This window comes from Bombina bombina, chromosome 5 (assembly GCF_027579735.1).
Source record: "Bombina bombina isolate aBomBom1 chromosome 5, aBomBom1.pri, whole genome shotgun sequence".
Taxonomy (NCBI): Eukaryota; Metazoa; Chordata; class Amphibia; order Anura; family Bombinatoridae; genus Bombina; species Bombina bombina.
The window spans coordinates 471429578-471443836 of NC_069503.1; the positions used below are offsets into that span (position 1 = coordinate 471429578).

The 14259-nt window shown below is 36.1% G+C and overlaps 1 protein-coding gene across 2 annotated transcripts in view; it reads left to right on the forward strand.

The window, feature by feature from the left end:
* The window catches only part of NKD2 (NKD inhibitor of WNT signaling pathway 2), a 144656-nt gene that overhangs the window by 102619 nt on the left and 27778 nt on the right, over nt 1-14259 (forward strand). For both annotated transcript variants that reach the window (XM_053714356.1, XM_053714357.1), the window contains exon 4: nt 10539-10599. In XM_053714356.1, the coding sequence (XP_053570331.1) occupies nt 10539-10599 (61 nt within the window). The remainder of the gene's footprint in view (nt 1-10538; nt 10600-14259) is intronic.

Consider the following 14259-nt stretch of genomic DNA (forward strand, 5'->3'; position numbering starts at 1 on the left):
TGAACCATTGACAAGAGTCATATGCACATAGCCTACAATCATCAGCTGCTCCCAGTACTGCATAGCTGCTGCTGAGGATATGCACATATGCTTTCCAACTAAGAATACCAAGAGAATAAAGTCAATTTGATAATAAAAAATAATTTAAGGATATTAAAATTACATGCTCTATCTGAATCATGCAAGTTTAAAGAGCCAGTAAATACAGTAGATTTGCATAATCAACAAATGCATGATAAAAAGACAATGCAATAGCACTTAGTCTGAACTTCAAATGAGTAGATTTTTTTCTGACAAATTTCAAACATATCTATTTCCACTACCATTGCATCATGTGACAGCCATCAGCCAATCACAAATGCATATACGTATATGCTGTGAATTTTTGCACATGCTCAGTAGGAGCTGATGACTCAAAAGTGTAAATATAAAAAGACTGTGCACATTTTGGTAATGAAAGTAAATTGGAAAGTTGATTAAAACTGCCTGCTCTATCTGAATCATGAAATTTTAATTTTGACTTGTCTCCCTTTAACTTTGACGTTAATTTCACTTTGCATTTGATAAATAAATTGCTTTAAAAAGTTAAACCATGAAATTATAAAAATGCTTTAGCACAGTCCCTGTAGCGTTAATCTGTGTTAAAATTAAGAATCTGGTATAATCATCACTGATGTTACAGAAATCACATTGAGGTAATAAGGAATGTTTTTAAAAAAATGTAGTATCCTTTTTTAAGGTTATTATTATTTTGTCTAGCATTCATGTTTAGGAGCACACCCTTTTAAGGGTTCACCTCTATTTCATATGTCAAGGAGAACAGAAGGATAATTGAAATAAAGATGTGCAAACCGGCATAGCAGGAATGAGAAGAGGGAAAAGGACAAATATAAAACAAACAATCTGAGCAATTCATAGTTCAAAGGAATATAGAAAACTAACGGATAGAAAAAGCAGCGGAAAACATGAGAAGGAGGAATAGCAGTGGGGGAAGTGCAGATAACATATCAAGATCTATAGACATTTCTGGAAATTTGTCAACAGATGTTACATTTTTACTAAAACTTACAAGAAATTTACATTCACACAACTCAAAAAGCAGGATTTATCAAAGCAATTCTCCTAAAAATCTGCATACGACTGAATCCTCTAATTTTATTAATGCAAAGTGCGCCTAAAATTGTCAGACTATACATTCCTCTCACTTTGTTCGTGTTTGCCAAGGTGCACCGGTGCGCTTAAAAAGGGTTACATTTTCTAGTTTTAGTCGCATTTCTAGAGCCCGCCTTAGCATTACACCAAGTTACCAATTTATCATTTTTTTGTGCCTTCGGAAAAAACAAAGTTCTCCTACAAATACGCACATTATAGTTCTCTATAGGTACTGTGGAGAACAACATTAGAAATTATGTCTTTGATCTGGTGTCCTGTTCACATCTATTTCTGATGGAGAACTTTCTGACTCTAGCAGGTCTATATTTGGCTAGATACATATGCCAAATAAAGAATGTGAAATGGCCCCACAAAGACGGAAAATTCTATTCACACTGATTGTGTTACGGTCATATAGGGTCATTATTATAACAAAGTTAAAGTAAAAATGTATTGTGGTAACGCACCAAAATGAATGCATAATTTGCCCCATGTAAAACGCAAATGTAATAGATTACTTGAAGAGGGCAAAAAATACTACTTAAAAAACCCCACTTCCTTTTTTCGCGTGAAGAAATTCATCATAATTTGCCACAGCTCACCTTCCAAACAGCGCAAATTAATACATACAATTTTTTGATACATTTTTGCGTACCGGTGAACCTTTCCAAGGGTTGCAGAGAACACGGAGGAGAATACAAAGGAGATTTCTCATAGCCCTTGATAAATCTAGCCCTTTAAGGAACAGTTTACTCAAAAATGTTCTCCCCTTTAATTTGTTCCTAAGGATACACTTTACTTGCTGGAGTGTATTAAATTGTTTACAAGTATTTCCATTACCCTTATATTGGCATTTGAATTAGTTTATTTAGCCTCTGGTATCCCCATCCATCCTGAAAATGTTTGGCTGCAAGGCCAAGCTGTATAAACACAGCCAGTAGAAGAAATTGCACTCCCAGTGGGTTATAGAAGAGATAAGGTAATAAAATGTTAATGTTCCATTGTTCTCTCCAAGTATTGGTGATTGGTTTTTGGACAGATATAAGATAAATAATCATTTATATGTACACAATGTGATAAAGTAATGAGATCTGCTTATACCTACAAGCTCAACCCATTTTATTAGGTTGTGGCTTCAAAACACAAAATCAGCTAATTCATATACACAAATAAGCCTTAAAAAAGCAAATCTCATACATTTTATACCCTGCAGCTGGTAAATAAAGTAATTGGAAACACATTAAGGGAAAAACAATTTTATAGTATACTGTCACTTTAATGTCAGTGTTTATTGACTGACAGGGAAAGCTCCTATAGTGATCTTTGTTGCATAGAAGCAAGCCAGTAATCACCATGTAAATATCAACCAAGTCTTAACATTATATCCTTTTCCTGCCTTTATTTATCAAAAGCCAAACCCACCTACCATTTACCTTATTTAAAGGAACCAATCTGGGCTTGAGTCTGCAAACAACAAAGCTAGGCACTATAAAGTGTATTGTTTTGCAGTTGTCATCAGCTAAATCCAATCAGGGACATATATGTGGCAGAGTTGGCATTGAGAAGACAGCGGGTGCATTTCAATGAAAAGAGGACAAAATAAAGAATGAAAATATATTGCAAAGTTTTAAAGTTGCGTCATTCTGCATGTTATATACAAATCTAGAAGGATTGGAGCAGTCGTGTTAATTCATTACAATTTAATATTTGAATCACTGGACTAAGTGGTAAACTTTAGCTTTTAATAGGCTAAAATGCCTTATTAAATTCCAAGCTTTAGTCCTAATGCCAGTCCCTAATTGTAACCCTAACTACAACCCCAACACTAATAGTGACCCTAACCCCAGTTACTAAAACTAACTGAAATTGTTACCCTAATGCCTAAATGTAACCTTAAACAATCTATAACCCCAATACCTAAAACTAACTGAAAACCTAATCCAAATCCTAATTCTTTGCCCCCTAGTTATAACCCAAAACCTAATCCCTAACACTAATTGTAACCCTAATAGCAACCTCTAATTGAAAATCAACCCCCCAATCCCTAATTTTAATCCTCATCCCAAAATGTAACTGAAATCCTAATCCTAATGTATACACCTAACTGTAACACTAGATTGATAGTAGATACCCACAACTCTAACCCTAGATACTAACTGAAACCCCTAATCATAACGCTAAACCCCGTCTCTAACCATAATCTTAAAACCTAACCATATTTCTAGCCCACATTCCATACCTTATTTACAATCCCTAACTTTAACTAACCCCAACCTCAGTGAATTATAACCCTATCCTTAATCCCTAACCCAAACGGAATACCAGTCCCTGACAATATCCCTAACTAGGGCTCATTGGCCACAACATTCTTGCAATGAGATGTCATACTTGGTGAGATTATGGCATACACTATCCCTTCATCCTCACAAAGTACCCTTTATTATTAGGTATTTTAGTTATTTTGATATTTTATTGTTAGAAGCTGGGGTAATAACAGTATCTTGGTTTCCTCATAATAACTGGATGTCAAAAGCATTTTGCCACGCTCTAGTTTCTATATACCCATCAACTCTTTATGCTTAACTTACAACTTGCTCCCTTTTTTCTTTGAGGAGTTTAAGAGTGAGCAAAGCGTCAGAAGTTCACAGCTGGAACTTAAAGGGACAGTATACTATAAAACTGTTTTTCCCTTAAAGGACCAGTAAACACAGCAGATTTGCATAATCAACAAATGCAAGATAACAAGACAATACAATAGCATTTACTCTGAATTTCAAATGAGTAGTAGATTATTTTCTAACACATTTCAAAGTTATGTATATTCCACTCCCCCTGTACCATGTGATAGCAATCAGCCAATCACAAATGCATATACGTATAGTCTGAGTCCTTGTACATGCTCAGTAGGAGCTGGTGACTCAAAAAAAGTGTAAATATAAAAGGCTGTGCACATTTTTTTTTTAATGGAAGTAAATTGGAAAGTTGTTTAAAATTACATGCTGTATCTGAATCATGAAAATTTAATAAAACCTGAGTGTCCCTTTAATGTGTTTCCAATTACTTTTTTTTACCAGCTGCAGAGTATAAAATGTGTGAGATTTGCTTACTTAAGGCTTATTTGTGTATATGAATTAGCTGATTTTGTGTTTTGAAGCCACAACCTAATAAAATGGGTTGAACTTGTAGGTATAATCAGATCTCATTACTTTATCACATTGTGTACATATACCTGCTTCTTTACCTTATATCTGTCCATAAACCAATCACCAATACTTGTAGAGAACAATGGAAAATTAAAATTGTATTACCTTATCTATTCTATAACCCACTGGGAATGTAATTTCTTCTACTGGCTGTGTTAACACCGCCTGGCCTCGAGGCCAAAAACTTTCAGGATGGGTGGGGATACCACAGGCTAAATAAACTAATTCAAATGCCAATATAAGGGTAATGGAAATACTTGTAAACAATTTAATACACTCCAGCAGGTAAAGTAGATCATTGGGTAAACCGTCCCTTTAATATAAGATACCCAGTTCAGCCAGAAACTCCTCCAATAGTACAACATAAAAGATCAGTTAACAATATCAAAAGCTTTCTCTTTGTCCCCAGAAATTTGCCAGCAACTCACATATGGAATTATTGGAATGTACAAGTATGTATGTTGCCTGTGTATTTGCAAAACTTTCAGTGCCAGAAATGTGCTGGAATAGCTGTCACACTTTAACATGTTCTTGTTAGGTTTTGGAAGTCCAGTGATGATTGCCTCTGTCACTTCTGAAAGTAGCATCACGTCACATAGGAATTAACTTCCTATCTGAATCATACACGTTTAATTTTGACTTTCCTATCCCTTTAACACTTTGAGATTCTAATATTAAATATTTAGTAATATGTAGTAAAAAAAAAACCTGCAATATACTTTTATGATTTATTTTGTACCCTTTTTCTGTAGTTTAACTATGAAAATTGTTGTCTTTCCAGTTCTTTTGAGTTTATATAAAATGTTGGGCACCGTCATGTTGAAACTTAGGTTTCCCCTTATCTATCTCTTCTGCTGAAAACAATTTTGTCAATATTTAAACAAATTTGTATAATGTAAAAAGAAAACACTCAGTTCTAGAATGTATTTACTGTTTAATGCACACTCCTGAACTTACCTTAATGCCTTTCAACAAAGGATAACAAAAAAGTAATAACATTTGATAATTTAAGTAAATTGGAAAGTTGTTTAAAATTGCATGCACTATCTGAATCATTAAATCATTTTTGGAGGTTTTATGTTCCTTTATTCAATAACCAACTCCCATTCCAGCCTAGAAGCATTTTGGTCTGTGAAGTTTCCCCACCACCTCCATCCAATTATTTTACTCTCCTTTTGCCTGTATGTACCTATCAGAAATGAGCTCTTGATTTTGTCTATTTTATATAGCAATGGACACATTTTAATGTAATGTCATTTACTAAAGTATGCAATTGAAGTTTACACATTGAGCGCTTTAAGTAGATCCAGATAGGCCCTTTATTTGAGTACATTTTTCCAGGGCTCGACAAACCCAGAAGCCAGTATGCTACTGGCTCCTAGAATTTTACCCCTGGCTCCTAACTTTTTGGGTTATTCTCTGTATACAAATACTATTGTCTGGTCCTGCATCATTCATGTAAAGAAACTATAAATAATATAACAGAAGAAAAAAGTTATTATTAAAAGCATGCATTGAATTTGTGCTGAGATCACAGAGGATTAGAAAGATTAGTCCGTAGAGCAGAGCTTTCCAAACTTTTCATGTTGGTGGCACACTTTTTAGACCTACATCATTTCGCGACACAGTAATTCAGTTGTACTAGCAAAAAGGAGGTTAAACTAACTTGTTTTAAGAGATACGGACACATACATAAATTATATAATAACTAAATGTATTTACAAGTAACAGTATGTATGTGCAAGAATTAAAAAAAAGTTTAATAACACCAATAGCTACTTACTATTTTAATGGGATGTATACGGTTGATGGGATGAACATAATTTCTGAATATTTGGTGGAATATTAGATAAAGACACTTGCATTTCATCATCAAGCATTTTTAAGCTTCCACTTCCTATCCATATATCAAGAGCAGGAGCAGCAATGCACTACTGGGAGCTAGCTGCAAAAAACCCCCACTGACTTCTGCTCAGCGTTTAAGCTGCCGCCCTCAGAGCTCGGTGAGTCCGATTGACTACTGCCCGCACTGCAAACACACTGCTGTCCTACTCACTGACTACACATGCAGTCACGAGCCAATTAAGGAGACTACACGTGCAGTCAGGAGCCAATGCGCCGCCAATGGGAATAGTTTCAGTTCCCACTGAGGTGCGCCAATAGGTTAAGATGATCTGTGTCCCCCTAGGTATCAATCACGTGTCAGCCATGTGACATACGTAGCAGGCAGGCAGAAAGTCAGAAAACAAAAAACAAAAATTAAAAAAAATTTGTGCTGAAGCAGGGACACACCTACACACTGCTGCCAACACACTAGTTTGTCCCGACACACAGTTTGGAAAGCACTGCCGTAGAGCATAGTGTCCTGGTTGTTTGCAATGTGTGTTAAAAAAAAGAACTTTGCAGTTTTATTATTCACAGACACCTAGATTACGAGTTTTGCGGTACGGCTTTTAACGATGAAAAAATGGCCATTACGCTGGAATGGCCAGGAACGCATATTACGAGTAGCTGCAGTATAGCTATACCGCAAGTATTTTAGCCTGTAACGCAGCGTCCATTCCGCACTCAAAAAAAATACATTTGAGTGTGGAATTTCCATAGCACTGGTATTACAGGTTGTGTGTTCAGGCTAAAATGCTAGGTTGGGGGGGGGGGGGTGTTAGGTTTAGGGGTTAATAGTTTAATTTAGTGTTTTGCGATGTGTTAGGCCAGAGGTTTCGGGGTTAATAGGTTTATTTAGTTGCGGCGATGTGGAAGGCCAGAGTTTAGGGGTTAATAACTTTATTTAGTGGCTGTGATGTCAGGGAGCGGCGGTTTAGGGGTTAAGTAATGCGCAAGTACAGACCCCTGCACATATACTAATCTGCTCCCAAATTAACAGAAAGGAAGATAGATGCAAAAATACAAAACAGTGATGCATATGTGCACTGACAGTGAATTGGGTGTTTATATGAAGTAATTGGTTTACTTAAGGATATTATACCATTCAAAGTGGAAAAAATATGTAGTTCAAGAATGAGTAAATATTTATTTCTACAAAGATTCTAAAAACTTGTACTAAAAATTGTGGTATACACAAATACAATAATACTAAAAAATCTCTGTCGGGGAGCGACGGTTTAGGGGTTAATAACTATTATAGTGTCGGGGAGCGGCGGATTAGGGGGTTAATAACTTTTATTAGTGTCAGCGATGTTGGGGGTGGCGGATTAGGGGTTAATAACTTGTATTAGTGCCTGGGGCAGCGGATTAGGGGTGTTTAGACTAGGGGTTTATGTTAGGGTGTTAGGTTTAAACGTAACTTTCTTTCCCCCATAGACATCAATGGGGTTGCGTTATATCGATCACCATTCCGCACTTCAGGTGTTAGTTTATTTTCTAACACTCTATCCCCATTGATGTCTATGGAGGAAAGCGTGCACAAGCACGTCAAATCAGCCCTCGGCTTTTGTGCGGTATCGAGCTTAACGCACCATAACGCACAGCAGAAGGAGGCTTTTCAGTAACTCGTAATGGCAGCGCTATGGATAGTGCAATAATGCAACTTTTTTGGCATTATTTTTTCTCACCCTGTTTAGCGCAAAACTCGTATTCTAGGCGATAGTTAGCTTTGCTGCTAAACTGGTAAATTGCTAGAATTTTGTTCTTTTCTTTTTAATTGTCCAGTGACTATAATAAAAAACAACCCAGGTTAATAACCTGTTTGAGGATATAATATTGACTGTTAACTGTTTATCTCTCATTTTTCAGCACTAAACAAATTACTGGTAATAATAATAATCTGAGAGATTTGGCGTTTATTAATGTCAGTTTCTCTTTTGTATTTGTCCCACATTTTTGTAGCAGATTTTGATATATTTTTTTAAATTTTAAATAATTTTCATTTGAAACATTCTTTCATATTGCCGTTGTATATTTTGGGAAGCTGCTATGGCCTTTGAAAAGGTCCAACATAGGGAAGTCCTTTTGGCCTACTGCCTAATTTAAAGAGACATAAAAATCAAAATAAAACTTTGTTTCAGATAGAGCATGCCATTTTAAGACACTTAAGTTCACTTTTGTTCCCTTGGTATCCTTTGTTGAAAAGCATATGTACATATCTTAGCAGCAGCAATGCACTACTGGGAGCTAGCTGATAATTGGTGGCTATACACATTTGTCTTTTGTCTTTAACTCACCAGATGTGTTCAGCTAGCTCCCGGTAGTGCATTGCTGCTTTGAAGTTAGCTTTAACTATGTTTTCTAACCCCGTGCAGCTGTTAAACACACAATTGTATGCAAGCAATAGGTCAATAGTAATATACTCTACAACATTTAAGCATTTTCTTGCACTTTTATGATCCATGTTACATAGTTGTGCCTTATTCAGGAATTGATTATAACACTGTGAAAATTGGCAATATTATGTGCTCAATTAAAGCAGCACTGACACCCAAATGCACATTAACGTCTGCCTTCTTTAGTATCCCTTTAGTGTTTTAGTATTTATTTGATAAAAAAAAGCACTACAATTGGACCTGCCAGAACATAGAAATAGGAATGCCTGGGTTTTGCTGATCTATTGGTTTGCTTTACTACTGTATGTCATCATTGGTTGCTTGTGACATCATCAGCATGTGTCCAATCTCTTCCCACAAACTATTACTATTACTATTATTGCCAGTGTTGTCTTCAATGCTGTCAGCTTTATTTTGGATAGTAATATTACTGTAAAACACTATGAGACCCATTAATCAAGCTCCGTATGGAGCTGTGGACCCGTGTTTCTGGCGAGTCTTCAGACTCGCCAGAAACAGCAGTTATGAAGCAGCGGTAAAGAATGGTACTCCATAACCCTCCATAACCTTGTCCGGCTGCTCAGTACGATCGGGTTGATTGACACCTCCCTGCTGACAGCCGATTGGCCATGAGTCTGCAGGGGGCGGCGTTGCACCAGCAGCTCTTGTGAGCTCTTAATGCAATGCTGAATATGGAGAGCATATTGCTTTCCGCATTCAGAGAGGTCTTGCGGATCTGATCCGCACTGTCGGATCAGGTCCGCAAGACCGTTGTTAAATAGGCCTCAATGTATCTGTTTTTGTGGACCTGAGAAGTGTATGTACTTGGAGAGCCTTTTTCATTCTCTAATCATGTATTCATCTATTATATACTTTATTTGTACTTATATAAAATATCCAGTTTAAGATTGAGGCATCTTACTTATATTTTGTCATATTAAAATACAAAAAAAATATTTATTTCTAAACAAACAATAATGTTGCTTTAAATTTTGTGTACTTAGTTATTCTTGATGAATATATCTTTTTTTTCGGCATGACACTATTGTAAACGTGTGATGTAGTGGAGAGGATTTGAGTTTTTATCCACCAGAGAAATAAGCTAGATATTTTTATCACAACCTGACATGTGACACGGATATATGGGTATTTATTACAACAATGCTTTAGTTTAAAAAATAAATAAAATGCGGATAAAATAATTAATTTTTTTTTTTTTTAAATGCCACTCCAAAAATAGTATGGCATTGAGCAAATCAAAAGCTGGCATACAGATATATTCACCATCTGTATCCTGTATTCAGGAGTGCACTGAATGTTACAAAACCATGGCTCACTATATTTAAACTTTTTGTAATGGATAAACACGTAGTAAATGAAGGAAAATATTTTAAAAAAATGAAGTGTTCTAATAAATAATAGAACACTTTTATTTTACAGTGGAATGTCCCTTTTTAATAAAATGACTTTTTTTGGGGTACTTTTATGTTGACATATTTTATTGCTGCAGACTGACAGATCAATCATGCCATACCAAACATCTTTATAGCAATTCAGATTTGCTGTTTTACATGGTTCTGAAACCATGCCATAATGTTTTGGTCATGAAAATTATAATGAAATCTGATGTTATTACCAAGGGTATGTGTGGTAATTTTGAAAATCTGAAACCTGAATGAGGCATTAAGAATTTGGCATAAGTTAAAATTGTTGGATCTGTACGGTGTAACTCAATAGCTTTTACAGATGTTCACCTCGTAGAATATGTTTTTTTTTTCATTCCTAAAGATCTCACATCTTAGAAATGTATTTGTAGGAAGCACCTCTTGCCCCCCAAAAATTTTCACTGGATTGTGCAAACAATTCTGCAAAAATACTTAAATTGTTAATTTTCTCTCCACAGGAGCTACTGAATGGAGTGTTGAAAGAAGGACGTTTTCTGGAGGACCAGTGCCCCCTGGAGGGTAAGTTAAGAAGTGTTAATTACTAGAAACCATATCTTTAATGTACAGTATTACATTTTTTATTTTGTTATTCAAAATGCCTACAAATTGTAAAATCAAGTTGACAGAAAACATAGTTGCCAACATTTGAAAAACATTTCCAGGGACACTTTCCAGCTATCAATTACCTGTATGAAAATTTTTACCACACCCCCTGCCCTAAGGTTCCACCCACTTTGCCATAGTTTAGCCCCCCTATTTATTATAGTGCAGATTATATATATATATATATATATATATATATATATATATATATATATATATATATATATATATATATATATAGTAATATATATATATATATATATATATATATATATATATATATATATATATATAAAAATAGGAAAGTAAAAGGTATAGAACAAATGAGGGAATATGCACTTTAGCCATATTTGTAGTGCTACTTAGTAGATTACTATTATAGCTGTTGCTGATCAAAAGATTAATTTCTCTATTAACAGAAAGTAGTTTAGATTTTGACTATTATCTTTACACCTGATTTATTCTTTTGCAAAAGATCATTATCACCCAGATCTGTACAGTGTGTATTAACCCTTCACTAGCAGCAGCTCATTGTCTCTCAGATCTGTACAGTGTATTAACCCTTCACTAGCAGCAGCTCATTGTCACTCAGATCTGTACAGTGTATTAACCCTTCACTAGCAGCAGCTCATTGTCACTCAGATCTGTACAATGTATTAACCCTTCACTAGCAGCAGCTCATTATCATACAAATCTGTACAGTGTGTATTAACCCTTCACTAGCACCAGCTCATTATCACCCAGATCTGTACGGTGTGTATTAACCCTTCACTAATAGCAGCTCATTGTCACCCAGATCTGTACAGTGTGTATTAACCCTTCACTAGCAGCAGCTCATTATCACCCACATCTGTACAGTGTGTATTAACCCTTCACTAGCAGCAGCTCATTGTCACCCAGATCTGTACAGTGTATTAACCATTCACTACCAGCAGCTCATTATCACCCAGATCTGTACAATGTGTATTATTAACCCTTCACTAGCAGCAGCTCATTATCACCCAGATCTGTACAATGTGTATTATTAACCCTTCACTAGCAGCAGCTCATTGTCACCCAGATCACAGAGCTAACTACTGAAATGTCACACAGTTTGCAGCACTCAGCTGTGATTAAAGAACAGTGACAAAAGGAGTATATATATATAAATAGGAAAGTAAAAGGTATAGAACAAATGAGGGAATATGCACTTTAGCCATATTTTTAGTGCTACTTAGTAGATCACTATTATAGCTGTTGCTGATCAAAAGATTAATTTCTCTATTAACAGAAAGTAGTTTAGATTTTGACTATTATCTTTACACCTGATTTATTCTTTTGCAAAAGATCATTATCACCCAGATCTGTACAGTGTGTATTAACCCTTCACTAGCAGCAGCTCATTGTCTCTCAGATCTGTACAGTGTATTAACCCTTCACTAGCAGCAGCTCATTGTCACTCAGATCTGTACAGTGTATTAAACCTTCACTAGCAGCAGCTCATTGTCACTCAGATCTGTACAATGTATTAACCCTTCACTAGCAGCAGCTCATTATCATACAAATCTGTACAGTGTGTATTAACCCTTCACTAGCACCAGCTCATTATCACCCAGATCTCTATGGTGTGTATTAACCCTTCACTAATAGCAGCTCATTGTCACCCAGATCTGTACAGTGTGTATTAACCCTTCACTAGCAGCAGCTCATTATCACCCACATCTGTACAGTGTGTATTAACCCTTCACTAGCAGCAGCTCATTGTCACCCAGATCTGTACAGTGTATTAACCATTCACTACCAGCAGCTCATTATCACCCAGATCTGTACAATGTGTATTATTAACCCTTCACTAGCAGCAGCTCATTATCACCCAGATCTGTACAATGTGTATTATTAACCCTTCACTAGCAGCAGCTCATTGTCACCCAGATCACAGAGCTAACTACTGAAATGTCACACAGTTTGCAGCACTCAGCTGTGATTAAAGAACAGTGACAAAAGGAGTATATATATATAAATAGGAAAGTAAAAGGTATAGAACAAATGAGGGAATATGCACTTTAGCCATATTTTTAGTGCTACTTAGTAGATCACTATTATAGCTGTTGCTGATCAAAAGATTAATTTCTCTATTAACAGAAAGTAGTTTAGATTTTGACTATTATCTTTACACCTGATTTATTCTTTTGCAAAAGATCATTATCACCCAGATCTGTACAGTGTGTATTAACCCTTCACTAGCAGCAGCTCATTGTCTCTCAGATCTGTACAGTGTATTAACCCTTCACTAGCAGCAGCTCATTGTCACTCAGATCTGTACAGTGTATTAACCCTTCACTAGCAGCAGCTCATTGTCACTCAGATCTGTACAATGTATTAACCCTTCACTAGCAGCAGCTCATTATCATACAAATCTGTACAGTGTGTATTAACCCTTCACTAGCACCAGCTCATTATCACCCAGATCTGTACGGTGTGTATTAACCCTTCACTAATAGCAGCTCATTGTCACCCAGATCTGTACAGTGTGTATTAACCCTTCACTAGCAGCAGCTCATTATGATCCACATCTGTACAGTGTGTATTAACCCTTCACTAGCAGCAGCTCATTGTCACCCAGATCTGTACAGTGTATTAACCCTTCACTAGCAGCAGCTCATTGTCATCCAGATCTGTACAATGTATTAACCCTTCACTAGCAGCAGCTCATTATCATACAAATCTGTACAGTGTGTATTAACCCTTCACTAGCACCAGCTCATTATCACCCAGATCTGTACAGTGTGTATTAACCCTTCACTAATAGCAGCTCATTGTCACCCAGATCTGTACAGTGTGTATTGACCCTTCACTAGCAGCAGCTCATTATCACCCACATCTGTACAGTGTGTATTAACCCTTCACTAGCAGCAGCTCATTGTCACCCAGATCTGTACAGTGTATTAACCATTCACTACCAGCAGCTCATTATCACCCAGATCTGTACAATGTGTATTATTAACCCTTCACTAGCAGCAGCTCATTATCACCCAGATCTGTACAATGTGTATTATTAACCCTTCACTAGCAGCAGCTCATTGTCACCCAGATCACAGAGCTAACTACTGAAATGTCACACAGTTTGCAGCACTCAGCTGTGATTAAAGAACAGTGACAAAAGGAGTAGGCAGTACACAATAGTGCAATACTGATAAACCCCCAAAGCTTACCTATCTATCTGTCCTCTAAACTAACTGAGTTCAACCATAACAGTTATTCACTCACCTTACTACATAGAAAGCGTAATCCTGTCATTTTTTTCTTATTTAGTGACATCACAGTAAGATACATCATAAGAAGAGATGTCACATGAAGTAAAGCAATATGCAAAAACAGACTTTTACAAATATTAAAGGATTAATAAATACTTTGGAACTGCATAACTAACAAGTGCATAATAAAAAAAAAGACAATTGAATAACACCTACTCTGAATTTCAAATAAGCCATAGATTTTTTTCTGGCATATTTATTTTTTCTCCCATTTTCCAGCCCCCTATATCATGTGACAGACATCAGCCAATCACAGACTAGTACATGTATACCATAAGAGCTT